Source organism: Eretmochelys imbricata, chromosome 6 (assembly GCF_965152235.1).
Source record: "Eretmochelys imbricata isolate rEreImb1 chromosome 6, rEreImb1.hap1, whole genome shotgun sequence".
Lineage (NCBI taxonomy): Eukaryota > Metazoa > Chordata > Testudines > Cheloniidae > Eretmochelys > Eretmochelys imbricata.
The window spans coordinates 68395719-68422038 of record NC_135577.1 but is presented as its reverse complement, the minus strand read 5'-3'; the positions used below and the strand labels follow the sequence as shown (position 1 = coordinate 68422038).

At 43.4% G+C, this 26320-nt stretch overlaps 1 protein-coding gene across 1 annotated transcript in view; it reads left to right on the top strand.

Moving 5' to 3' along the window:
• HEATR4 (HEAT repeat containing 4) overlaps nucleotides 1–26320 on the top strand; it is a 68576-nt gene that overhangs the window by 4276 nt on the left and 37980 nt on the right. Inside the window, exons 2-6 of the mRNA XM_077818768.1 lie at nucleotides 12737–13709; nucleotides 16229–16416; nucleotides 18047–18190; nucleotides 25046–25246; nucleotides 25620–25763. Of these exons, the coding sequence (XP_077674894.1) occupies nucleotides 12737–13709; nucleotides 16229–16416; nucleotides 18047–18190; nucleotides 25046–25246; nucleotides 25620–25763 (1650 nt within the window). The remainder of the gene's footprint in view (nucleotides 1–12736; nucleotides 13710–16228; nucleotides 16417–18046; nucleotides 18191–25045; nucleotides 25247–25619; nucleotides 25764–26320) is intronic.

Below are 26320 nucleotides of genomic sequence, written 5' to 3'. Positions count from 1 at the left end.
TATTAAGATTTGTCTAACCATTTTCTGTCTCTTTAGATTATAATTTTTTTAGGCATAAAATTACTTGGCTCAACAATTTAAACCACCCCTTTCTACCCCACAAACTATACTGACGTTAGATGTAGCGTGAGACTCTTTCAAAATACGTAAACATTTTCAAACCTTTTTCTGTGGGGATTTGTTAACACTGTAGAAATGACCATAATGCCAAGATAAATTATTGGTTTGATATGGTGCCACTGAATATCCCTGGATGTATTCTTAAGAAGATAGAAAAAATGTTCTCAGAATTCCTATGTATAAAGAAGGTAGCTGGATGACACTGAGAAGTTGAAATTCTTTTTTCATTTGCGGTGTGTGATTCTTCTTAGCTACCTCTTTATCATTGCTGTCAATCTGTGACTTTGTCTGGCAACTATACATAATTGAGGTGTAAACAATGTCTGAGAGAAGGTTCTTGGGTTCTACATTGGTCAAAAGTATTCTGATTTCTCCAAAAGCAAAAGGGATCCTAGCTCTAATACTAGAAATTCTCTAGATTTTGACAACTACAATTCCATGGTCAGACCCATGGTGGGTCTTGCAAGCTTCTCTCTCTATCTGAACTTTCACTACAGAATTGGAAATTTCCCTTTTTATTGGCCCATGAGGTCATTTGATGGCTTAAGTGTCCTGGAAGATATGTTAATATGCAATGAGTGTTAGTCCTTCCAGTGTTGCAAAACTGAAAGTTTTTGCAAATGACTGGATGCTATCAGGAAGCTCGGAAGTAGATTCACTTACCTCTTGTGATATCCATAGTGTTACCACACAGTTTAGCAACTTTTCACTTAGCATCTCACAGTTACAACATCCTAAACCCTGGACTCCAGACTAATTTAGTGTGGGAGATCAATCTCCAAATTGTCAGATAGTATATGAGAAAAGTGTGTCATCATTGCCAACAAAGTGCAGTTAAGTTCTCTAAGAATCATCATGCTAGAGGCATCCAGGATATGTTAATCTGCAGCATCTTCTGGAGTCCTGCAGGTTACATAGCATGGGGATGATAAGAAGTTTGATGTTGGCTAAATGCAGCTCATTATAACTATTTTCTAAATTATTTAAATTGTAGTAGTGCCCAACATGTGTGGGTTCTTTCCAAACACAGACGAAGACAGTCCTTGACCTGAAGATTGTACTACACAAGTATATATAAAATCCGAGACAGCCTCATAACTATTCCCTGTTGAGTCAATATAATTAATTGCTTAGAACTAACCTTTGGAATGTAAGAGGAAGGGGAAACAGCAGCATTGATGCTGGCAAATACCGGTTCAGCTTCTGTTTTGAACATAGTGGAGACTTAGATGAGTGTCTTGAGAGAGCTAGTTGGGAATCTTCCACTGGAATGATTTTCTAATGGGAAATGCCCTTTTTGCAAAAATGTAAATTTTTCCAAAAAATTCTAGTTTCTGTCAGGAAAATTGAAATGACAGCAGAGGAGTTACCCACCTGGAAGGCTCTAGTAAATGTTATCTTCTCCCTGCCAGAGAAAGTGAAATTGACAAGAGCCTTCCAGGCAGGCAACTGGGTGGGCTGAGTGTTTCAGGGGGCTGAGCTTCCAGCCTCTCCAGATGCTGGACACTGGGCATCTGGTAGCCTGCCTGGAAGGCTCTTGTCCATTTTTCTTTCTGCAAGCATGGCAAAAATGAAATTGATGAGTCTTTGAGTCAGGCAGCTGGGAAACTGAAAAATCCCATTTTGATTCTCCCCAAGACCCCAAATGAAATTTGAAATTTCTATCCCTGGTAAAAAATGTGGGTTTTTTTCTTTTCATCCCAAATGGGAACAATTTTTTTTTTCCTGAGACCTAGAAATTCTTTGTGGGGTGGAAATTTCATTCTCCAAGCAGCTCTAGTCCCAGCTGCATTAGCGGTTAATGCTAATGCTGGATGTTCTGTATTATCTTCTCTCTCCTTTGCCATATTGCAGTGTGTATGCTGTTGTTTGTCTTGCTAATAAGAATAAAGGTATTGTTTTTGTTTCTCATGTGCTTCTGGGGGTCCTCATTCTAATGACAATTTCACTGCTGTAGCTGATCTGGGGGTTGAACCCTTTCAGACCACTACATGCCAATTTAAAGTTAACTTTAAACTACAGATTGGGCTACAGATTTGGCACCCAGTGTGGAGCTCAAGAGAACACAGAAACCATCTTGTGTGTAAAAGGAAGGTTCAAAGCCCACCTTCACTAAAAGTCCAAGGATAGAATCATTGTTACCCTCTGACCCTTAGCAAGACAAAGTGTCAGACTGCTGTAATTTACCTGGAGCATAGCATTTTCTGTCTTCTGTTTCTGCCTTTTGTTTACGTCTTCTTTTGAGTGTTGATTCTATGAGCTTGAATACAAAGGGTGTGGATGCCTTCTTGTGGAGTAAGACTGAAATACAATTGACTAGTCATTTTCCTTTAAATGTTAAAAGGGTATATTGTGACATGAGAACTCGATACCAGATAGAATTGAGTAAGCAGTAGCATATGGCCTAGCACCCACCTACAGACCAGAAGTCTCTCTGAGAGGTAGACTTGAGTGAGCTCCTCTGGACTGTGCCATTGACATAGGTTCAACTAGGGCAACTGTGTGGGACTACATTGGTAACAGGCTCTCCTTTCGGTGGTTGCCCATATTGACCAGTGAATAGGCTGACATTGCTCATTCGGTCATGAGTAGCTGAGGGGGGAAGCACTCCCTCTAAAGACTATATGGGACTGTTGTATTAATGTAACCAATGAATTGAGTTAATAAGGGATACAAAGGGATGCTTTCTCGAGTCTATTTAAGGGTGTTATGAGTATTATAAATAAGTTTTGTATATTGGAGTAGGAGTAGGTGTAAAACCTTCCCCCCCAGATTGAAAGTATCTTCTTTCCTCATTGGTCCTTCTGGTCAGGTGCCAACTAGGTTATTTGACCTACTTATATGAGATTTTGTTTGTTTTCTTTCTAAAATGACTGTTGCACTTTAGAAACCATAAGTATTCTGTGGCACAAAAAGGAACATTGAAAGATATAAGCACCTAGCCAGGGTATAACTTTGGAATATTAAGATAATATGCTTCTACGGGGGCATTTCAATTAATAATTGGAGCTAATTCCGAAATACAATTCATGAAATGAATTAAAAGTCTGACTAAAAGAAGCATCAAAGAAATTTGCCATCTACTCAATATTGAAAGAAGCAACTGAGAAATCAGACGGTGGCCCCTTCCAATGAGTCCTGAAATCAGGATATATAAAACTGAGGTCACTATGTGGGACAGTGGATCCCCAGAGCTTGCTGAGCCCCTGCAGAAATACACTCTCCTCATCCAGGGCCACAGAACTTAGAAGAGCTGGCCAAGCCCCCTCAGGCAGCCTCTGACCTCAGCCAAGGTCACAGGACCAAGAAGAATTTTGAAGAGCTTTTGCTTGAACCCCACATGGGCAAGACTCTCCCCTTGTCCAGGGTCACAGGACTAAGAGATGACTGAACCCATAAAGGAGCTCACTGATCCCCAATGCCACCGCGCCCAGATCAACCGTGTGGAAACAGGTCCTGAGTGTACTACAGAGCAAAGGTTGAGTGTGACACCACCAACGCTTTTCATGACTTTGTCAGCTCAGTCCAGCAGCATCACAGAGCATAGTGAAGTATGGTCAGAGTGGAAAAATCTATGAATGCTGTGGCTGTAAAACAGACCAGAGAGTGTGTGAGGATGCTGGCTGTGGATGTGCTTCCTTTTTCCCATGTGAAGGGTGAAGGTGTATAGGGTTATTGTTGTAGGATCATTAGAATCCTCAGAGTATTGTGAGGGAAGGTCTAAATCTACCCCTAATTCTCTTTATCTACACAGCAGATGTTGCTCCATCCACTGTTTTATTTTCTCAATACGCCACAGAGGTTTGTCCCTTTTTACAGGGCAAGTAAAGCACACGTCTAGTGCATCTTTTGCCAGACTGAGGGTTCTCTCAGGGAGGTTTCATATGAAATCAGTGTGGTATGTAATAGCTCTTCCAGTGAGCCATTTCAAAGTCATCCCTCTCCCTGATTTCTTTCAACATGTAAATGATCCAAATCCAGATACCTTTTATTTAAAATGGACATAGTCCTCATCTTTCTCATGAGATCCTATTCAAGTCTGAAATTTGCTAAGAGAAATTTTGGGGGAATTCTTTTAAGTTGTTTGCTGAGATCAGGGAGCTAACCCTTTTTTTAAAAAAAAAAAATAAGGAACTAAAGTTTTGGATCCATATCTTTCCAGTGTATATCCTTATGATCTTTTTCTTCTAAGGCTATCAGAGCATCGCTTCTGTAAATAACTCGACTTACTGCATTTCCCTCCTGTACTGTGTGGCTAATTATATGAAGATTAAGTTTGGGCTAGTTCTAATGGGCGCTCCTCTCATCCATTTTCCTATGACTGGTCACCGTGAAAGAAAGTGGGAACACTGAAAATGCAGTATGGAAAATTGTTAGCTATTAGATTCGTATGCACTATATGGAGCCTAACAAAAAAAATTTTTCAGTGCTACTTTTAAAGTGATAGGTACTTTACTCAATGTATAGAAGTTCTGTGGCAAATTATGATAAACTAATAATGAAGGGAGTGGGAGAAAGGTGACATAAAAATCACACAGTTGCTCAGTGTTGGCATGTGCACATCTGCATAGTTCCACTCTACACATATGTAATGATGGATTTTCTTTTGTTTGTGCATGTTTGAATTAACTCACTGCAGGTAACATGGCAGAAGTGACTTTTTAGGAACATTTTGAATGAGGAGCTCGGTGACCAGGTGAACTGATTGGGAGAGTGTTTCATGCATGGGAGGCAGCATAGAGAAAGGGGCAGAGAAAGCTGTGGGATAAGAATGCCAAAGAGATGTTGAAACTACTGTAATTGACGGAGCAGAGGAGGTGGAAAAAACATGGTCAGCAATGAGATCAGAAATGTAGTCTGGGGCACAGTGGTGTAAGGCCTCAAAGGTGAGAACAAAACGGTTGAATTTGATATGGGTGGCAAAAGGGAGCCAATAGGGAGGATCCGAGGATTGACCAAGGAAGATGATTATAGCTGTAGAATTTGGGGCAGAATGGAAGGTGGTGATGCATGTATAAAAAATTCATGAGAGCAAGTGTTGTATTAATTTGGGAAGGAGGCAATTAGGCTGTGAACAAGTGGTTTAACCATCAAGGCAGAAATAAAGTTATTTTCCTGTAAAATAAAATCAGTGTTAGGATTTGCCAGTCACTTTCTCCAGAAGTACCTCCTAGCCCCTCTCTTAGATTTTTAAAAGAAAATAATCCCCTGACAATGCAAATTAATTGAACCACCTGCTGCTCAGATATGGCTGTGCAAACACAGGACCTTCAGTGTGGTTGAGCCAGCATAGCAGAGAGCAGAATTTGACACTTTATGTATAAAACCCAAACCAGACAGACTCAGCAATGCATCATGTTTCTGCTTTCAGTGCGTTCCCCCTGTTTGCCTTTGAGGTGTTTGTGGAAAAAGGCTTGGATCTGCCCTGGAAGCCAAATTCAATTTGGTGTAAGGGTGAAACCTTTGGGCCACAATAATCTGTGATGCAAGCAGTGTTGTAAATTTTACATAACATGTTAGGGATAAAGTAGTACAATTTGCAATGATCTGGCATTCCATAGGAGTGCAAAACCAGTGAAATCCGTATATAATTGAAGTCCATTGCAAAACTCTCATTGACTTTGATGGGGATAGGGCTTGGTCTAATTAATGTAACTTTTATCCTGAACGGGAAAGAGGGTATAGCAGAAAAAAATTGAGAGTCTAAGTCAAAAATGGAATTCTCCCACATCCTCCTACATATTGCATCATCACAAATATTCCAGAGCTAAATTCACCCTGTTATAAATACCCACAATTCCCATTCAATGCAGTGAGATTTGTACCACTTCCACCAGGGCCTGAGTTTAGTTCTTGGAAATACTAAGTCTGTGAAAGTTGCATCCATTTGGTACACTCATTGAATGCAAAATCAGAGCATGTTACACTTCTTTGCCACTTAAACATGTTTGCTGGCTAGCCTATTTCTGAAGTGCAAGCAACCTAAACTACCGTTTATGTCCCTTCCAAATTTGGTTTAAGGACTCAAGTGTCAGTCTACTGGGCTTCTAATAATTTCTATAGGTTTCCTTCTCAGATATTTGTTTCAAAAACATTGATTTCATATAGCTTTGCTGCTCCTGCCAGAATAGGAAGCCCGAATGGACGGCTGTGGATCATTAGGTCATCACAAAGGTGTGGGATTTTCAGAGAGAAAAAGATCAAATAGCCAGTCATGGATAATTGCTAACATGGGACTGAGTTAGGTGGGAACAAGTAGTTTAGTCAGCTATTTTTGTATGGTGATTGTGTTTGGAATCCCAGCTCTACAACAGCCTTATAATGAAAGCTCTCTGTGTAAAAGGGAACATCAATGAACAACCTATTTGTGTGTGTCACGGCATGTAGTTTACAGCTTCTTCAGAATACTCCAGGTTGAATTCAATTATATCTTTGGGGAGCTCTTTATAGCCCTAATAAGCCAGAACTGACATGACAGAGCCATGATTGGCCAGCAGACTTGCTTTACATTCAGATAGGCCCTCATCAGTCCCATATGTATTGGTGATCTCAGAAAATGGGCTAGTTCATAAAGATATCAAAGGAAGCCTTACTTTAAAATTATCCCTTTCAAATTCACCGTTTCAATTCACCTTGTACAATTTTAAGAAATAGCTACATGGTTCCTTAAATCTTCATGAACTCAGTGAAAGACACTCAGGACTAGAACCACAAAGGGGGTCAGGTACCTAAGTCGTCATAAATATAAAGGGAAGGGTAACCACCTTTCTGTATACAGTGCTATAAAATCCCTCCTGGCCAGAGGCAAAATCCTTTCATCTGTAAAGAGTTAAGAAGCTAAGGTAACCTGGCTGGCACCTGACCCAAAATGACCAATGAGGAGACAAGATACTTTCAAATCTGGAGGGGGGGAAAAAGGCTTTTGTCTGGCTGTTTGATACCTTTGCTGGGAACAGATCAAGGATGTAAGCCCTCCAACTCCTGTAAAGTTAGTAAGTAATCTAGCTAGAAAATGCGTTAGGTTTTCTTTGTTTTGGCTTGTAAATTCGTTGTGGGGGAGGAAATGTGTATTCCTGTTTTTGTGTCTTTTTGTAACTTAAGGTTTTGCCTAGAGGGATTCTCTATGTTTTGAATCTGATTGCCTGTAAGATTATCTTCCATTCTGATCTTACAGAGTTGTTCTCTTATCTTTTTTTGTTCTTCTAACAAAGTTCTGTTTTTTAAGAATCTGACTGGGTTTTTTGGGTCTTAAAAATCCAAGGCTGGTTTGTGCTCATCTTGTTTATTCTCACATCTCCCCAGGAAAGGGGGTGTAACGGCTTGGGGGGATATTTTGGGGAAATAGGAACTCCAAGTGGTCCTTTCCCTGATCGTTAAATCACTTGGTGGTGGCAGCGTTTTACCTAATCCAAGGGCAAAGACTTTGTGCTTTGGGGAAGTTTTAACCTATATTGGTAGAAATAAGCTTAGGGAGTCTATCATGCGGATCCCCACATCTGTACCCTAGAATTCAGAGTGGAGAAGGAACCTTCTCAAAAGTTTAGATCCTCAAAACACCCATCTAACCTCGTAAGTGCCAACTTTTATGCTGGTGGCTCTGCATAAAGCTACCGAAGACCTGCTGGCTCTGAGAGGTGCATCTGCTTACGCTCAACAGTCTGAATGCTCACCAGGCTGTGGGAGACGCAGTCAATTACCCATTCTGCCTAATTCTAAATGGGGACTTGAACCCCAATCTCCCACATCCTATGTGAGTGCACTAATCATCGGGATATTGGGCTTCTCCATGTTGTGTAAAGAAGGGCTCAAATATTATACCGCATCAAATATTATAGGTGGGGCTGGGAGCACTGCCTATTATGAAGGATGCCAGAGACTTCCCATTATAAGACTCTGTTTTCAGTTGCTTATAACTTTATCCAGCGTTAAGCATTTGGGATAAAATTTTCCATGCCAAATGTCTCCATCAGGCTGAATTTTTTTTTAATTTAAGCCAAAAGAAGTCAGTTTTTTTTAAAGAACTGGACTAGGGAAAAAATATGTTGTTTTGCCCATGTTAAAATATTGTAGTGACCTTTCCTTGAAAAGCTCTAGTGCTTCCAGTCTTTAGAGCAGGAACATGAAATCTGAAAAGGCAGAGTGGTTTTCAAACTTTGGTACTGGTGATCCTTTCACATAGCAAGCTTCTGAGTGCAACCCCCCTTATATATTAAAAACACTTTTTAATATATTTAGCACCATTATAAATAATGGCGGCAAGGCAAGACTTGGAGTGGAGGATGACAGTTTGTGACCCCCCCCTCCATGTAGGAACCTTGCTACCCCATGAGGGGACCCCCTGTTTCAGAACCCCTGTGGTAAGGGGATGGATGGCCTTTTTATCGGGGATGGATCTTTTGCTGTGAAAATCTGCCTCACTTTGGTCATGTTAACAGCCTTTGAAAAAATCAGTTTGCATATGCTCAGTAGAGATTTCTTAGATATTTAGCAGCTAAATCTCCTAAAATCCCATCCCCACTGAGCATGCTCTATATCCTCTCACATATCCTCTCACACCCTTCCTCTATATCCTAAGTGTGACCGTACTGCGCTTGCACCATCCCCACAGAATGACTAAGCATGATCCTGCCTAGGGCTACAGGGGTAAAGTTGGACTTGCTTTGTAACAGCTGTGTAGATGTTCGGGCCAGAGCTCTAGGACCCCGCAAGCGGGGAGGGACGCAGACCTCAGGCTTCAGCTCAAGCCTGAACATCTAAACTGCAATTAAACAGCCCCTTAGCCCAAGCCTCACGAGCCTGAGTCAGCTGACATGGGCCAACTGCAGGTTTTTAATTGCAGTGTAAACATACCCTCAATGTACTCAGTGAGTGGGAGCAGCTCTAGTCTCCAAATACCTACCTCAAGGCTCTGCATCTCTTATGTGGTGATAACCGGGGGGGTTGACTTTCAAACTGGGTTTAGACACGTGCATGGGCTGCTAAGAAGAATGCTGTCTTTCTTTCCTGTTCAGAAACAAAACAAAATGCTGATTGAAATTGTGGAACATTATCAAAATTTAGATACTGTAAACCATGCCCCCTCTTGCATATGCTGAAGAGGTTGTAGCTTGCCCAACCCATTTCTGGGTTCGTTTCCATATTGGCAAGTATTGGACCAAAGTTTATAAAACAATTGAGTTAATTGTAGACTGCAGTGTCCTGATGGTTTTGAAACAGGTTGTTTCCAAAGCACTTGCCAATAGGCTTAATAAAGAAACTACAATGGCAAATAAACATCCTGTTGTTGATTGGTAGATTAGTGGTTGTATTACACTGGGAAGGAGCCCTTCACCACATCAGATTGGGAAAAACACACAGGAAGAACTGCTGAGTTAGAAAAACTCAGAGCTTATCCACACAGGAATTTAGTACGCACCAAGGCAGGGTGTGCACTAAAAGTTCCTCAGTGCACTTTGACGTACTACTGTGTAAAGCAGCTGTTGATCAAAGCACACTAGAACTTTTAGTGTGAGTAGCAGGGTTCACATGGCGACATAGTGCTCTAGCCTGCAACACACTGTAAATTATAGTGCATGGCAAACTGACCTAACTGACCATGTAGACAAGCCCTCAGAGTTTCCCCGGGAGGGTAGAGTGTGTAGGAAGGCATTAATTGCCTTGTTCTCCTTTCCACCCTGGCTCTATCCTTACTGTATTCTGCTCAAGCAAACTTCTTCCAGTTGATCATGGCTGAAAATAAATCTCTTGTAGACTGGGGCCCAGGTTAAGGTGGGGAAGAGATTTCCTGGTGCTATGTATTCATTGCTCTATTAGAAACAGAGCTAGTCAGCCTGCATGAGGAGGATGGAATATCTATATAGCACTACAAAAGCTTGCATGGTGCTCTCCAGAAGTAAAGTCACTGTTCATGTCCCAAAGATCTTACAGCCTAAATGAAATGACAACAGACAAAGAAGAAGAACAAATGAAGGAAGGGGTGAAAGTACCAACAAACAAGGTGAAATGTTTTGAATGAATGAACACATTTTTACGCTGGAGAACAAGGCAAGGCAAAGAAGGAGAAATGAATAGCACTGAAGTGGAGGTCAGCTAATTGAAAGAAATGTGCTTTTTAAAGGAAAGATTTGAAGGTTGAAGGCCTGATTCTCTGTTCTGCCCCATCCCCCTTTACACTTCTTGGGTGGCATAAAGGGAGCAGAAACCGGCATAAGGAGGTTGCCTGATTTGAGTAGATCTGCTAGAATCTCTCTGTGCTGACACCTCCACAAGCCTAGTGTGTGTTGGGGGTGTGAAGTGGGGCATACTGGGGCTGTTACTGGAGCATGTTGTTCTCAGGCTATTTACAGACAGTGAACGGACTGTCAGGCCATTGCAATTGCAATAAGCGTGTAAGTGAGAGGTCAGCGCCTTTGCAATGAAAGGGGATTATATAGTTGTATTCATTCTGGACAAATCTCTTCCAGTATTATCTCTCTTAGATAAGTTATTGCTGTCCTCTGGGTGTCCCAATGTGCTTTTGTCTTCTTTCTGTTCATCTTTTGGACTGTAACCTACTTAAGGCAGGGGACTATCTCTATTTGTAAATGTTTGTAAATTGTTGAAACTTCACAAATAAAAAGTAATAACAAAAGTGAGGCAAGTTTTGTTGTAAAATAAAGTAGGCCCATTTTGAAATTAGTCTAAAAAAATTCAAAGTTATTCCCATCTTATTTTTTCACTTGTTAAGGGCTGACAACATGTTCAGCACTACACAAGATACATAATATAAGAAATCTCTCCCCTGAAGAACTCACAATCTATCATAGGATCAAAATTTAACACAATACTGTGGGGAGCCAAAAATAATGTTCTCTGAATGAGAACTTCTACACTGTGTTTATGCTAAGCACAAATATTTGTCCCATAAAAAATCAGATTTATGTAGGAATGCTGATTAGACCTTATATAGTGTTGCATAAAAGGCTCTAACAGCAATTAATAAAAGATAATGTAAAATTGAAGATTTAAAAAAAAATCCCTAACAAAATGAGGTAGCTCTCAATAATAAGTAAGTGTTGCCGTTATTTAAAAATAGGGAGCTTTATTTAAAAATGAATTACTGATTGTCTATAGGGACAAATGACACTTGGTGGAATTGAGGTACATCACCAGTTGCCAGGCAACTACTGTAAACAGTTTGGGGTTGGGCCTTTGAGATCCAAAGAAACTGAGATTTAGCATGCAAGGAATAGTTGATTGTGCCTGTTTGTACAAGACCAAGACTTGTAGGATCCAGTCTGTAAGGTAAATACAAAGTCTTTCCTGCCTTTCTAGGTGGTGATTTTTTGTTTTTTGCTAGCTTCAGTAGAGTTCATATATAATATCAGTGGAATCCGACATCATATGAGCCAAACAGCAAGTGCTGACTGATAGGAAAAGTAAATTAGGTGGGGTATGATGGTTCAGGGAATTGGTTATGCACTGAGTGTTTCATCTCAATGTTTCTGGTTCAAATCCCGCTGAGAGTAGTAGTGAACAAAAGTTGTTGTTCCCACTGGGTGGATGAAGTGAACTTTATTAAATGAATTTGGAGGCCAGAGATCCTATTGGACAACTGTCTGTTACAAAACCACCTTTCTAAATGGAAGTATAGGCAGAAAGGCTGACAGAGTAGGGATACTTAAAGGTCCCTTCAGGTCTGGGTGAGGCATCCTGATGGGGTGGGAAAGCTTCCATGACTCCCACCTGTTCTCTGGACAAAGGGAGCCCTTCATTTTCCAAGGCTATCAATCCAGCAACTTTTGTAAGCAGGAACAACTCCCTATAAAAGGTCTAAAAAGGTCAAAAGATATATCTGTGTGACTCTTACAGCATGGAAGAGCAGTATTGATTGAGGGGTGGAACGGAAGGAAGCGTGATAAAATATGGTAGGACTGAATGAATAAAGTAAATGGAACTAGTCTTTTTCACTCGTAGATGGGCGCTCCTCTCTGTCAGGGTAGGATGATGTGGGAGTAGTGTGAATTTCATCTGCCTATGCTCTGCCTGTGGTGTGGAATGGCTGTATCAAAGAATAAAGAGAACAAGTTAATGGGAAAGAGAGTGGATCTTTGCTTATTTTCTTTTTCTCTTTCTCACTCTTTGTCCCATTCTCCATTCCTTTTCTCCTTTGTCCTTCCTTTACCATTCACAGAAATGTAGGCTTCAGTTCAACAAAGCACTTAAGCACATGCTTAAGTCCCTTTTCAGTGGAGTTTAAGCATGTATTTAATTGCTTCGCTGAACCTGGGTAAGGAGTTAATTATACCAGCTCTGTCAGCACCATTGCTGACCTGCTGTCCTATTCCCATGCCAAATCAGCTTCACACCAGCTGGTGCTAGGGAAGTGTGTCTTCTAGAAATGCAAACTGAATGCATCTTCAGTGTTAAAAGATGCTTCAACTAGCAATAGGGGAAGTTGCTATGGTGGAGCTCCCCTTTCCTGCATGATGGAATGGGATAAACTGGGGTGACCTTCTTCTTTGTAACATTCATTATTTTGATGGACTCCAGCAATCCCTTGGAGAACCATGAGACGCTGATGTATTAACATAGCTCTTCAAACTGATCTTTATGTTTTAAAGTGTTTTGTCTGCAGCCGCACTGAGGTGTTTCACTGTTGCTGGCAGGATGAAAATATCAGCCTTTTACAACAGCAATAATCCATTCCCTCTTGATGCTGAACTGAGGCTCACAGTTTCTGAGGACAGCAATGATCCAGCCGGGCGCTTGGTGTCGCGCAGCGGCTCTACTGTGAGCTGTCAGACTACAAAGGCCTCCACGCCCTTGCAAGACTTTTGCCTTTCCAAGCAGCACTATAAGCTCTACCAGAAAAAGTACTTCTTGAAGATAGCCACAGACCTGAGATTCTCCAAGGAAGTTGTGAAGCACAGAGGACTGCAAAGCCTGCCATATAAAGAGTATGATTTCAAGGATCTCTACAATGCTTCTGACATCATCCAAAAGCCAAAAAGGAGAGAACCCATTGCTAAGAAAGTAGGGCAACAACCATTCAAGCTTAGCCCTCTGAAGCAACCACCTCGCCATATGAAATTGGATTTTTCCTCACCTAAGGACACCAGGGTTAAAGTCCCCATGGAAGAGAGACTGCAGAGAACCAAACTGGACAGCTCACTCAAAGAGTCATCTCTGCCACCTATTACTCCTTCTCTTCCTTGTGAATCTCCTGCCACACAGACATTCCTGACAGAATCCTATGAAATGTTATCATCCTCCATGACCAGAAGACAGGCAAAGAGAGTACCCATGGATAACATTCAAGAATCAAAGAGCGAGGCCCGGGGATGGGAGCAAATGCTGTTGGAGAAGCTGAATAGGTCCACAGCTCAGTGGATTGTGAATCAGCAGTCTGCCTGGGGTGGTTGGATTCAGGGGAATGTCCATGGCTTCAAGAAACAAAAGTTTGACTGGAACAGAATCAGGGATGAACTCTCTTCTGAAAGCGAGTTGAGATTATTGGATGCAATTCAAGCAGAAGAAGATGTCGTGGAAGTCAGTCCCCAGAGCCATGTGGAGAAGAAACCAGAGACTCTGCTTCCAGTTTATTACAGGTGAGAAGGACTCATTCAACAGGTGTAATAGCACAGTATATGCAATTCCCTCTTTTGGCTTAGAACTGCGTGGCAAATACATTCCCAGTTCTGTAGGAAAACATACAAAGTTTTGGAAAATGCTTCGAAGATCCAAAACCAAGAAATTCTTTGAGGAACTGGGAGTGCGTTTTGCTTTGTTTCAGAAACACTGAAACAGGAATGTATTGGTTTTTCCGAAACAAAATATGTTCCCCAAGCTCCCTGGGAGCTGTGGCTTTGTGGCAGTCTACCAAGTAAGCTGCCAAGGCACCTGGGAGCTTGGTAGCCAAGGCTCCCAGGGCTTCCCAGCTCCACAGCTGCCTGCTTGGGGGACTGTCCAGGAGCCAGGAAGTCCTGAAAGCCCTGGAATTTGTCTGTCTGTCTGGCAGCCACCAAGCAGGCTGCTGCAAAGCGAAGGACTTTAGGAGCCCAGGCTGCCCAACTGTCATCCAGTTAGACTGTCCAGGAACCAGGGAGGCAGGCTAGCTGGGAGGGAACAGACAGATTTCTGGGAAAGTTTCATCAAAATTGACACATTCCCACAAAATGTTTTGATAAATCAGCATTTTTTGACAGAAAAATGTTCCACTGGAAAATTCCCAGTCAGCTCTACATAGGCTTTTCAAAGTGAGCTAATACCCACGTTTTCATTGTCAGACTAACATTATCCTTATGTTATTATTTATATTGCCATAGCGCCTAGGAGCCCCAGTCATGCACCGAGACCTGTTGTGCTAGGCACTGCACAAACACAGAACATAAAGATGAGCCCCATCCCAAAGATCTTATAATCTAAATATAAGACAAGAGACAACAGATAGATATAGACAGATGAGGGCAGGGGGGAAGGGGGACTGTGAGGAAACAATAAGACAATATTGGCCAGCATGGTAGGCAGTGGTCTCAGCACACCAACAGCCTACCTGCGGGCAAGTTTTTTTGTAAGCATTGTGGCAAAGGAAAGTTTTGAGGAGAGTCTTGACAGATGACAATGAGAGAATTTTGCAGATGTTGATGGGGAGTTTCTTCCAGATGTGAGGGACAGCATGGGAAAAAGCACGAAGATGTTTGTTTGAAAATTTAATAAGTGGGCAGTGGAGGCTGGCTTCACAGGCCAATCGGAAGCAAGCATCAACATCTCAATAGTGAATAAGAGATGATAGAAAGGGTGGGATTGACTGAAGGGCTTTGAAAGTGAGGACAAGTAGCTTATGTTTGATTCAATAGAGAAGGGGGAGCCAGTGTAGGGATGCAAAGAGAGGGGTGATGTGGTCAAAGTGACAGGTTAGGAAAATGATCTTTATAGCAGCATTCTGAATGGATATGAGCAGGGGAAGTTTTCATTTATCCAGGCCAGAGAAGAGCATGTTGCAATAACTGAGATGCAAGACTTCTCATTTAATAGTGACTGCCAGCACAGTATCTTTCCTTGCTTTGGGAGATGGAGGGGTAAAACATGGCTTCTTCTGATGCCATTATATAAGTGCTACTCCATAGATCCTCAGTCAAGGAATGGGGTCTCAGGTGAATCATATAACTTGGTTATTGCTCTGACACACATAATTCTAGTGGGTTTGGGTGGCTTACTGAGGACCAGGTCTGTTACAGATGCTCAGCTATCCTCCTCCGAGAGGTGCTTTCAGCCTGGCTGGCAGTTCCATGCAGAGGTACTCTGCAGAGGGAAATGGATTCACTGATTCTACCCACCCAGATGATGCTAAAGTGCTATGATGGCAGATAGCCAATGGAGTGATGCAGATGATCTTCAAATTGCTCCAGGGAACAGAAATGTTTAAAGCGATACTCTTGGTCTTTGAGACAGGATGGCCTTTCATCTGGTGTAGTGACCATGCACACTCACAAGAAGCCATCCTGACCAGCTGTTTATGGTGATCATTTCCCATCCCTACCCCCCTGACATGCATAGGTATCCTGGTAAGTATTCAATTTAAAATTCATCTTAAAGAGATCTCTTTGTTCCCCACAGAGTGGCTAGCATGGCCTTATATTTGTATATTTGATATGATGCCTATCACCTATCTGAGCATCTCCCAAAATTGTGAAGTGTGCACAAAGATAAATGTATCCCCATCTCTCCTCCCAAGACATCAGCGACTTTTTTTTTCTTTGTGAGAAGGCAAGGAAGTGAGTGCAGGGAATGAGGTTGTGGAACACACATTAAACAGTGAGCAAAAAATATCAGATTGTTGCACACCAGCCAAACTGTGCTGAATGAAGCACAGGGGAGGTGTGCTGTGGCAAAAAAGAGTGTTTATGTAATGAAGCAGCATATCAAGATGAGATAGGTAATGTAAATATTCCTGGAATGCTGAGTTGAGAGCTATTTGAATATTTTTAGAACAGCATACAATCGATATTAAATGCAATTTTTGATAAATACAGCAAAAGGGCACTCTTGCCCATATGGTCCCCTTTTCCCACTAATTGCTCCCACTATAAGCCTATGCTAGGCTAACAGCATGTTTCTTTTCTGTCAGGGTACCAGCTTACTGCCCGCGGGTGCTTTGGACAGATGACCCAGTTGGTACAAACAGTACAGCTCATATAATAGGAAAGAAGTGTCTTAGACCAACATCTCTTTTGAAGAACCAGGAACAGCTGAACTCCCATGTTGGGAAATACTTCTATACCACTAAGAACGCCTTTGAGCAGGAGCTCTACTTTGGTAATGTCCAATTCCTGTGCATGGTTTTATATGGTGGATGGATGATCTGGCCAGGCCCAAGTACACAGGAAGCAGCCTGGAACCACAAGATTAGTGACTTTGAATCAAGTGTTATGAACTAAGAAATATGGAAAAAAAAAAAGGAGTACTTGTGGCACCTTAGAGACTAACCAATTTATTTGAGCATGAGCTTTCGTGAGCTACAGCTCACTTCTGATGAAGTGAGCTGTAGCTCACGAAAGCTCATGCTCAAATAAATTGGTTAGTCTCTAAGGTGCCACAAGTACTCCTTTTTTTTTTGCGAATACAGACTAACACGGCTGTTACTCTGAAATAAGAAATATGGGCAACTGTTGTAAAATCTATAGGAGTTTCTTGATTTAACTATATTAACACTTTTAATTCCAAAGGACTAGTGCCTCATAATGAAGTGCACTCTATGTGGGCCACAGCTAGAGCCCATCTGGAAAACTCGTTAGTGCAGAATGCTGCAGCCTGCTTGTTTGCTGCTGCACGCAGAGAGCTCTCTGCACCGTGAGGGATCCTTGACTCTGGAACTCACATGCTTCATTGGTCCTACAGATGACTTTTTTGGGATACATTGAAAGGTCTGTCTATTTTCCTGGGCTTATGGGGATGGGAGAAGAAAGTATTAAGAATCTGGATAATCTTATATTCTTTGTATTCTATCATTTGGCAATTGAGGCAGATTTGAATGGACAAGTTGTTTGTTTGGATGTTTATTTGTCCTTGTGTGAATTTTAAATAATTGAACAAGTGCCTAGAGCTTGAGGTAGGAAGTTATTAAAGGGGCACCATCAATTTAACCAGACTTCTGTCCAAAATCTCTCTATTATGGTTACAAGTAATACTGAAGACCACTATAACAAAAAGAGATTAAAGAAAATGTTTTCTCTCTTCAGTTTGTTCACTATGTGTATTTGGCAGCATTTTGTGAATAGTCCGATTCACTGTTTCCTCAGGATGTTTAGTCAGTTTCCCCTGCAGCTTGTATGGGTCTTTCACACGGCTACAGAGGGGAGAAAAGCATTTTAAAGAAACAAGAAAAATGTGGTTGTAAAGCCAAAGAAATTGGCGAGGGCGGGGCACTGGGGCAGTCCCTGAAACTATTTTTGGTTTTGCTAACATATGAGCCCTATGCTCTTATCTGTGTAGACCCTGCAAAGTTGTGATCTGCCCCATCATCCACGGGATAAAAGAATTCAGTGGGAAAAGACCTTCATCCATATTTAAAGGAGACAAAATAGTGGGTAGCTAGCCTACCGGTTGTGTGTTGCTGGAGAGAGATCTAGCTTCAGGAGTGACCCCTGGTCAACTGACCTCTGAACTGGCTTTGTTGCAAAGTTGATATGCTGGTCAAAGTTGTAAAATTCATTGCTGAAATGGACCCAACAGCTCCAAAGCCACAGCTACATTGTATTTGATTCCTACAACTCTTCCTAGGCTACATTGTGAGGGCCCTCTCAGCAGCAACAATAGCTGTTCCAGAGCATTCTCAGAAGTACTGGGAGAAATAATGGATTTATCCCTCTCTTGCTATATGTTTCTAATCTACAAAGCCTGACAGTGAAGCTCTCTGATGTAGTTATTTGTGCCTGTGTACATTTAGGGACAGTCAAGATTGTCCATCAGGTAGATGACAGGGGGAAGGATCACTTTATCCTGGAGAATCATGATGAGTACTACAAACACCTCCAGCAGCACTTCCCAAGACCTCCAGAGCATTGGAGTTTCAAGGCACAGAAAGGGGCAGGTAAGAGACCTGTGCCAGTCTGGGGGACACTGAATAGAGAACTGCTTCTTAACAAATAGACCATGACTCTCAAAGGAGATTGTTTAGGGGCAATCACTCCCATTTCTTGTCTCTGGCTTTCTATTGAAGTAGACTTGCATGGTTACTTGTAACTGAGGGTATGTCTACACTATGGAATAAGGTCGAATTTATAGAAGTCGGTTTTTTAGAAATCGGTTTTATATATTCGAGTGTGTGTGTCCCCACAGAAAATGCTCTAAGTGCATTAAGTGCATTAACTCGGCGGAGTGCTTCCACAGTACCGAGGCTAGAGTCGACTTCCGGAGCATTGCACTGTGATAGCTGTCCCACAGTTCCCGCAGTCTCCGCTGCCCATTGGAATTCTGGGTTGAGATCCCAATGTCTGATGGGGCTAAAACATTGTCGTGGGTGGTTCTGGGTACATATCGTCAGGCCCCCGTTCCCTCCCTCCCTCCGTGAAAGCAAGGGCAGACAATCGTTTCACGCCTTTTTTTCTGAGTTACCTGTGCAGACACTATACCACGGCAAGCATGGATCCCACTCAGGTAACCGTCACCGTATGTCTCCTGGGTGCTGGCAGATATGGTACGGCATTGCTACACAGTAGCAGCAACCCATTACCTTGTGGCAGCAGACGGTACAGTACGACTGGTAGCCGTCATCGTCATGTCCGAGGTGCTCCTGGCCACGTCGGCTGGGAGCGCCTGGGCAGACATGGGCGCTGGGACTAAATTTGGAGTGACTTGACCAGGTCATTCTCTTTAGTCCTGCAGTCAGTCCTATTGAACCGTCTTATGGTGAGCAGGCAGGCGATATGGATTGCTAGCAGTCTTACTGTACCATCTTCTGCCGGGCAGGCAAGAGATGAGGATGGCTAGCAGTCGTACTGTACCATCTTCTGCCGAGCAGCCATGAGATGTGGATGGCATGCAGTCCTTCTGCACCGTCTGCTGCCAGGCAAAGATGTAAAAGATAGATGGAGTGGATCAAAACAAGAAATAGACCAGATTTGTTCTGTATTCATTTGCTTCCCTCCCTCCCCCGTCTAGGGGACTCATTCCTCTAGGTCACACTGCAATCACTCACAGAGAAGGTGCAGCGAGGTAAATCTAGCCATGTATCAATCAGAGGCCAGGCTAACCTCCTTGTTCCAATAAGAACAATAAGTTAGGTGCACCATTTCTTATTGGAACCCTCTGTGAAGTCCTGCCTGAAATACTCCTTGATGTAAAGACACCCCCTTTGTTGATTTTAGCTCCCTGAAGCCAACCCTGTAAGCCGTGTCCTCAGTCGCCCCTCCCTCCGTCAGAGCAACGGCAGACAATCATTCCGCGCCTTTTTTCTGTGCGGACGCCATACCAAGGCAAGCATGGAGGCCGCTCAGCTCACTTTGGAAATTAGGAGCACATTAAACACCACACGCATTATCCAGCAGTATATGCAGCACCAGAACCTGGCAAAGCGATACCGGGCGAGGAGGCGACGTCAGCGCAGTCACGTGAGTGATCAGGACATGGACACAGATTTCTCTGAAAGCATGGGCCCTGCCAATGCATGCATCATGGTGCTAATGGGGCAGGTTCATGCTGTGGAACGCCGATTCTGGGCTCGGGAAACAAGCACAGACTGGTGGGACCGCATAGTGTTGCAGGTCTGGGACGATTCCCAGTGGCTGCGAAACTTTCGCATGCGTAAGGGCACTTTCATGGAACTTTGTGACTTGCTTTCCCCTGCCCTGAGGCGCATGAATACCAAGATGAGAGCAGCCCTCACAGTTGAGAAGCGAGTGGCGATAGCCCTGTGGAAGCTTGCAACGCCAGACAGCTACCGGTCAGTTGGGAATCAATTTGGAGTGGGCAAATCTACTGTTGGGGCTGCTGTGATGCAAGTAGCCCATGCAATCAAAGATCTGCTGATATCAAGGGTAGTGACCCTGGGAAATGTGCAGGTTATAGTGGATGGCTTTGCTGCAATGGGATTCCCTAACTGTGGTGGGGCCATAGACGGAACCCATATCCCTATCTTGGCACCGGAGCACCAAGCCGCCGAGTACATAAACCATAAGGGGTACTTTTCGATAGTGCTGCAAGCTCTGGTGGATCACAAGGGACGTTTCACCAACATCAACGTGGGATGGCCGGGAAAGGTACATGACGCTCGCATCTTCAGGAACTCTGATCTGTTTCAAAAGCTGCAGGAAGGGACTTTATTCCCAGACCAGAACATAACTGTTGGGGATGTTGAAATGCCTATATGTATCCTTGGGGACCCAGCCTACCCCTTAATGCCATGGCTCATGAAGCCGTACACAGGCAGCCTGGACAGTAGTCAGGAGCTGTTCAACTACAGGCTGAGCAAGTGCAGAATGTTGGTAGAATGTGCATTTGGACATTTAAAGGCGCGCTGGCGCAGTTTACTGACTCAGTTAGACCTCAGCGAAACCAATATTCCCATTGTTATTACTGCTTGCTGTGTGCTCCACGATATCTGTGAGAATAAGGGGGAGACGTTTATGCCGGGGTGGGAGGTTGAGGCAAATCGCCTGGCTGCTGGTTACGCGCAGCCAGACACCAGGGCGGTTAGAAGAGCACAGGAGGGCGCGGTATGCATCAGAGAAGCTTTGAAAACCAGTTTCATGACTGGCCAGGCTATGGTGTGAAAGTTCTGTTTGTTTCTCCTTGATGAAACCCCCCGCCCCTTGGTTCACTCTACTTCCCTGTAAGCTAACCACCTGCCCCTCCTCCCTTCAATCACTGCTTGCAGAGGCAATAAAATCATTGTTGCTTCACATTCATGCATTCTTTATTCATTCATCACACAAATAGGGGGATGACTACCAAGATAGCCCAGGAGGGGTGGTGGAGGAGGGAAGGCAAATGCCACACAGCACTTTAAAAGTTTACAACTTTAAAATTTATTGAATGACAGCCTTCTTTTTTTTGGGCAATCCTCTGTGGTGGAGTGGCTGGTTGGCCGGAGGCCCCCCCACTGCGTTCTTGGGCGTCTGGGTGTGGAGGCTATGGAACTTGGGGAGGAGGGCAGTTGGTTACACAGGGGCTGTAGTGGCAGTCTGTGCTCCAGCTGCCTTTGCTGCAGCTCAACCATACACTGGAGCATACTGGTTTGGTCCTCCAGCAGCCTCAGCATTGAATCCTGCCTCCTCTCATCACGCTGCTGCCACATTTGAGCTTCAGCCCTCTCTTCAGCCCGCCACTTACTCTCTTCAGCCCGCCACCTCTCCTCCCGGTCATTTTGTGCTTTCCTGCACTCTGACATTATTTGCCTCCACGCATTCGTCTGTGCTCTATCAGCGTGGGAGGACAGCATGAGCTCGGAGAACATTTCATCGCGAGTGCGTTTTTTTTTCTTTCTAAGCTTCACTAGCCTCTGGGAAGGAGAAGATCCTGTGATCATTGAAACACATGCAGCTGGTGGAGAAAAAAAAAGGGACAGCGGTATTTAAAAAGACACATTTTATAAAACAGTGGCTACACTCTTTCAGGGTAATCCTTGCTGTTAACATTACATACATAGCACATGTGCTTTCGTTACAAGGTCGCATTTTGCCTCCCCCCACCGCGTGGCTACCCCCTCAACCTTCCCCCCTCCCTGTGGCTAACAGCGGGGAACATTTCTGTTTAGCCACAGGCAAACAGCCCAGCAGGAACGGGCTCCTCTGAGTGTCCCCTGAAGAAAAGCACTCTATTTCATCCAGGTGACCATGAATTATATCTCACTCTCCTGAGGATAACACAGAGAGATAAAGAACGGATGTTGTTTGAACGCCAGCAAACATACACTGCAATGCTTTGTTGTACAATGATTCCCGAGTACGTGTTACTGGCCTGGAGTGGTAAAGTGTCCTACCATGAAGGACGCAGTAAGGCTGCCCTCCCCAGAAACCTTTTGCAAAGGCTTTGGGAGTACATCCAGGAGAACCGCGAATGCCAGGGCAAAGTAATCCTTTCACATGCTTGCTTTTAAACCATGTATAGTATTTTAAAAAGTACACTCACCAGAGGTCCCTTCTCCGCCTGCTGGGTCCAGGAGGCAGCCTTGGGTGGGTTCGGGGGGTACTGGCTCCAGGTCCAGGGTGAGAAACAGTTCCTGGCTGTCGGGAAAACCAGTTTCTCCGCTTGCTTGCTGTGAGCTATCTACAACCTCATCATCATCATCATCTTCTTCGTCCCCGAAACCTGCTTCCGTATTGCCTCCATCTCCATTGAAGGAGTCAAACAACACGGCTGGGGTAGTGGTGGCTGAACCCCCTAAAATGGCATGCAGCTCATCATAGAAGCGGCATGTTTAGGGCTCTGATCTGGAGCGGCTGTTCGCCTCTCTGGTTTTCTGGTAGGCTTGCCTCAGCTCCTTCAGTTTCACGCGGCACTGCTTCAGGTCCCTGTTATGGCCTCTGTCCTTCATGCCCTGGGAGATTTTGACAAAGGTTTTGGCATTTCGAAAACTGGAACGGAGTTCTGATAGCACGGATTCCTCTCCCCATACAGCGATCAGATCCCATACCTCCCGTTCGGTCCATGCTGGAGCTCTTTTGCAATTCTGGGACTCCATCATGATCACCTCTGCTGATGAGCTCTGCATGGTCACCTGCAGCTTGCCACGCTGGCCAAACAGGAAATGAGATTCAAAAGTTCGCGGTTCTTTTCCTGTCTACCTGGCCAGTGCATCTGAGTTGAGAGTGCTGTCCAGAGCGGTCACAGTGGAGCACTCTGGGATAGCTCCCGGAGGCCAATACCATTGAATTGTGTCCACAGTACCCCAAATTTGAGCCGGCAAGGCCGATTTAAGCGCTAATCCACTTGTCAGGGGTGGAGTAAGGAAATCGATTTTAAGAGCCCTCTAAGTCGAAATAAAGGGCTTCATCGTGTGGACGGGTACAGGTTTACATCAATTTAATGCTGCTAAATTCGACCTAAAGTCCTAGTGTAGACCAGGGCTGAGTCCTCCTAAGCAGTACCACAGAAAGCAATGTGGTGACTTTTGTGGTATAGCCTTTGAAGTGCCAGACGAGCTAGTGCCAAGGATTCTAGGGTACATTTGAGAAGTATTAGTTGAGAGGAGCTGAATGTGGGATCAAGGTATGAAAGAGGATGAGTACTCCTGCTATAGGTTAGACTTCTCAACTCCATTTGATTTTTGAGGAACCTCCACAGGTCAAATATAGATTCCTGCTGTGACAGTCTTTTGAGCAGAGAATTTGGCTTTCTGTAGCCAGAGTCTGTTGAAGTGGAGGGTTCCTTTCAGCAAGAGTTTTTTACTCATCCACTGTTTTACAGCAAGACCCCCGTCCCTGTATCAAGTCCTGTAATCATATGTTATCGTGTAATTGAAAATTGTATGCATACCCACAAAGGGGCAGAATTAAGGTTACATAGACACTTCCTAACTTTTGAGTGCTTAAATTTGCAACCTTAATAATGTTCTTTTAATGTAATAATAAAAAGGATGGAGGAGGAACCCACAATAAATTATATTATGTGCAACTGTAATGATCCCCGCAAGAGTCATCAGCAGACTTTGGACCCTAGGAACTTTAGATCTCTACAATTGGAGCTAAAGGAATAACTCCTTAGCTGGAAACAGCAGTAGACTTTTATCCTCCATGAAATAGCCACTTGAGGAGGATATTTAAGCACACTGAAAGAATGGTTTATATATGCAGAAATAGCTCCCTGTTACAGCCAGCATATCCAAGTACGCAGATTTGGCAGATTCTTTCAGAGAGGCAGTGTGACTAAGTAGATGTGACTTGGATCTGCATATTAGAAACCTGGGTTCCATTCCTTCCCTGCTGTGTGACCTTTTGCAATTTTTTACATTCCCTCTGTAAAATGAAAAGGTACTGATACAGACTTCTCTCTTACAGTAGAGGTATGAGGCCATACTCAGTAAAAACTGAAGTTTGAAAAATTATTAACATTAGTCAGTAGAAGAGGTGGATCTAGAACTTATGGTCTTCTGGACAGTTCAGTGTATCCTCTCCTATGTCAAAGAATATTTCAAGGGGGACAAATAGTAAAAGGAGAAGGAGGAGGGTCCGGTTTTTTTTTTCTGTCGTATTTGGAGGGAGATAGTGTTTTGAGACCCCTCCAGAATGATGCAGGAGGCTCATTGGAGCCTGGAAGCACAAGTAGTGCAATTGGAATGTTCATAAAATTAAGGACAAGTCTTGAACAAGGTCTACTAAACATATGCAACTGGCAATTTTCTGGGGCTTGAAACTTGGTCAAATATGGACAAGGTTTCATGGGGACAGAGGAAACACCTCTCTAATCACATGAGTATCCCTTGCACTGCTTCGACCTGTGCTGCACCTGTTCTATGAGTGTATGGAAGCTTCAGTCTTCCAAGCTATTGAACAAACCCTAAATTCATCTTTTTCTTTTCTTTGCTTAGAAAAATGCCTTATCTATGTTTTTAGAAAACACACTGTTTGAGATATAACTCTTAATTCTACTCAAAGGGGGCAACTTCCAAGTCTTCATCCACCCTTAAATTTCCTGTGTTAAAGTATCCAGTGTCCTGCCTTTATATCTCTCCATCCACTTAGATTTTTGTCTCATCACCCTACAGATTTACTGACGTGAACACAAGATCTCTCTCTTTCTCCCCCTCCCCCCTATTCTGAAGGGGATTTTTTTTGTTTTTAAAATATTTAATGTCAGTGAGGCTACTGAGAAAAGGCTAGGTACAAGAAGTGGATTGTACAACTTGTTTCAAAAGCACTGAGGTTTGTGGTCTTTCTTAGCTGATTGTTTTGGGCAAGGGATAAAGTGGGTTGGTGCTAATCTGTTTCTAATAATGTTGTCTGAGCAGCTCGGAGGCCTGTGAGGGGAGCCTTCCGTTGGATTGCTCTGCCTACCCTTGCTGATGACTTTGCACAAAGGGGCCAGGAGTCATCTCCTGCAAAGGCCAGGAGAGGGAGAAATGAGCACAAGGAACCTAAAGAAGTCCTGCCTCAGCATGTACATATCCTCAAAACTATGCTGGAGCAATGGAAGAACGCCTGGAAGCTGAGTGAGTAGATGTGTTTATTGAAATTCCAGTCTTTCTAGTTTATAGTGGTTGAAGGTAGCCATTAGTCTGCTTGGTGGGTCATGCAAGAAGAACTGGCAGTCTCTGATCACCTCTCTAAAACTCTTTCCTATTCATAGGTTAACAATAAATAATATCTTTGATTCCAAGAGGTCATGTAGTCCAGTCCCCTCAGTGTAGGATTGTTCTCTCCTGTGCATTCTCCAATGCTCTGTCCAGTTTAAAATGAATCCAGAGGTGAGGCTTCCACCAATTCCCCTGGGAGACTTTTTCACAGTTGATAGATCTGTTAAAGATTCCCGTTCTTTGTTATCAGAACACATTTTCTTCTGTCTCCTTCCTTTCTACTGCTCAGCTCCCCGGTGGCAGAATGCAACTATTGAAGGCTTAATGAGGGCCCTTACAGATATACATGATGTCATTCGGGTCACAGCTCTAATAACCTGTGCCACTGCAGTGTTGGAGCGACCCAGACTAGACAGTGACAGTAAGGAGTCAGGTGAGAGAAGCCTAATTTGACATTGTTGACTTACACTGTTAATGTGAGGAATCATATTGTTGTTATGAAATATAGTTTATGGATGAAAACAAGGGGACTGGCCTGACCTCTGAAGTTACTGAATATTATTGGAAGCAGTGTTATATGACATCACTGGCAGCCAATAAGAACGCTCCATTTGGGCCTAGTCTTTTTAAAGCCATTTCATAAATGCCATGTTTTAAGTACCCTAAATTCAAATTATTTGATTAATCTTATTTTCAAATATATGTGAATTCTGAACACATCCCCTCAGCTCCAGATGTGATATCCTGCATATATTGAAATATGAGAGGCGCCATGGTCTCATGGTTAATGCACATGGGTGGGAGTGAGGAGATGAGATTGCTTCCCCAGGTTTGCCACAGACTTCTTGATGTGTCTTTGGGCAAGTTACATGCCCTCTCTTTGCCTGTGTGTCTGTCTGTAAAATGGGGATGATCATGCTTTGCTACCGTTCCGTGGCTTGTGAAGCTTAATTCATTATTGGTGTGAAATGCTTTGAGATCCTCGGGGGG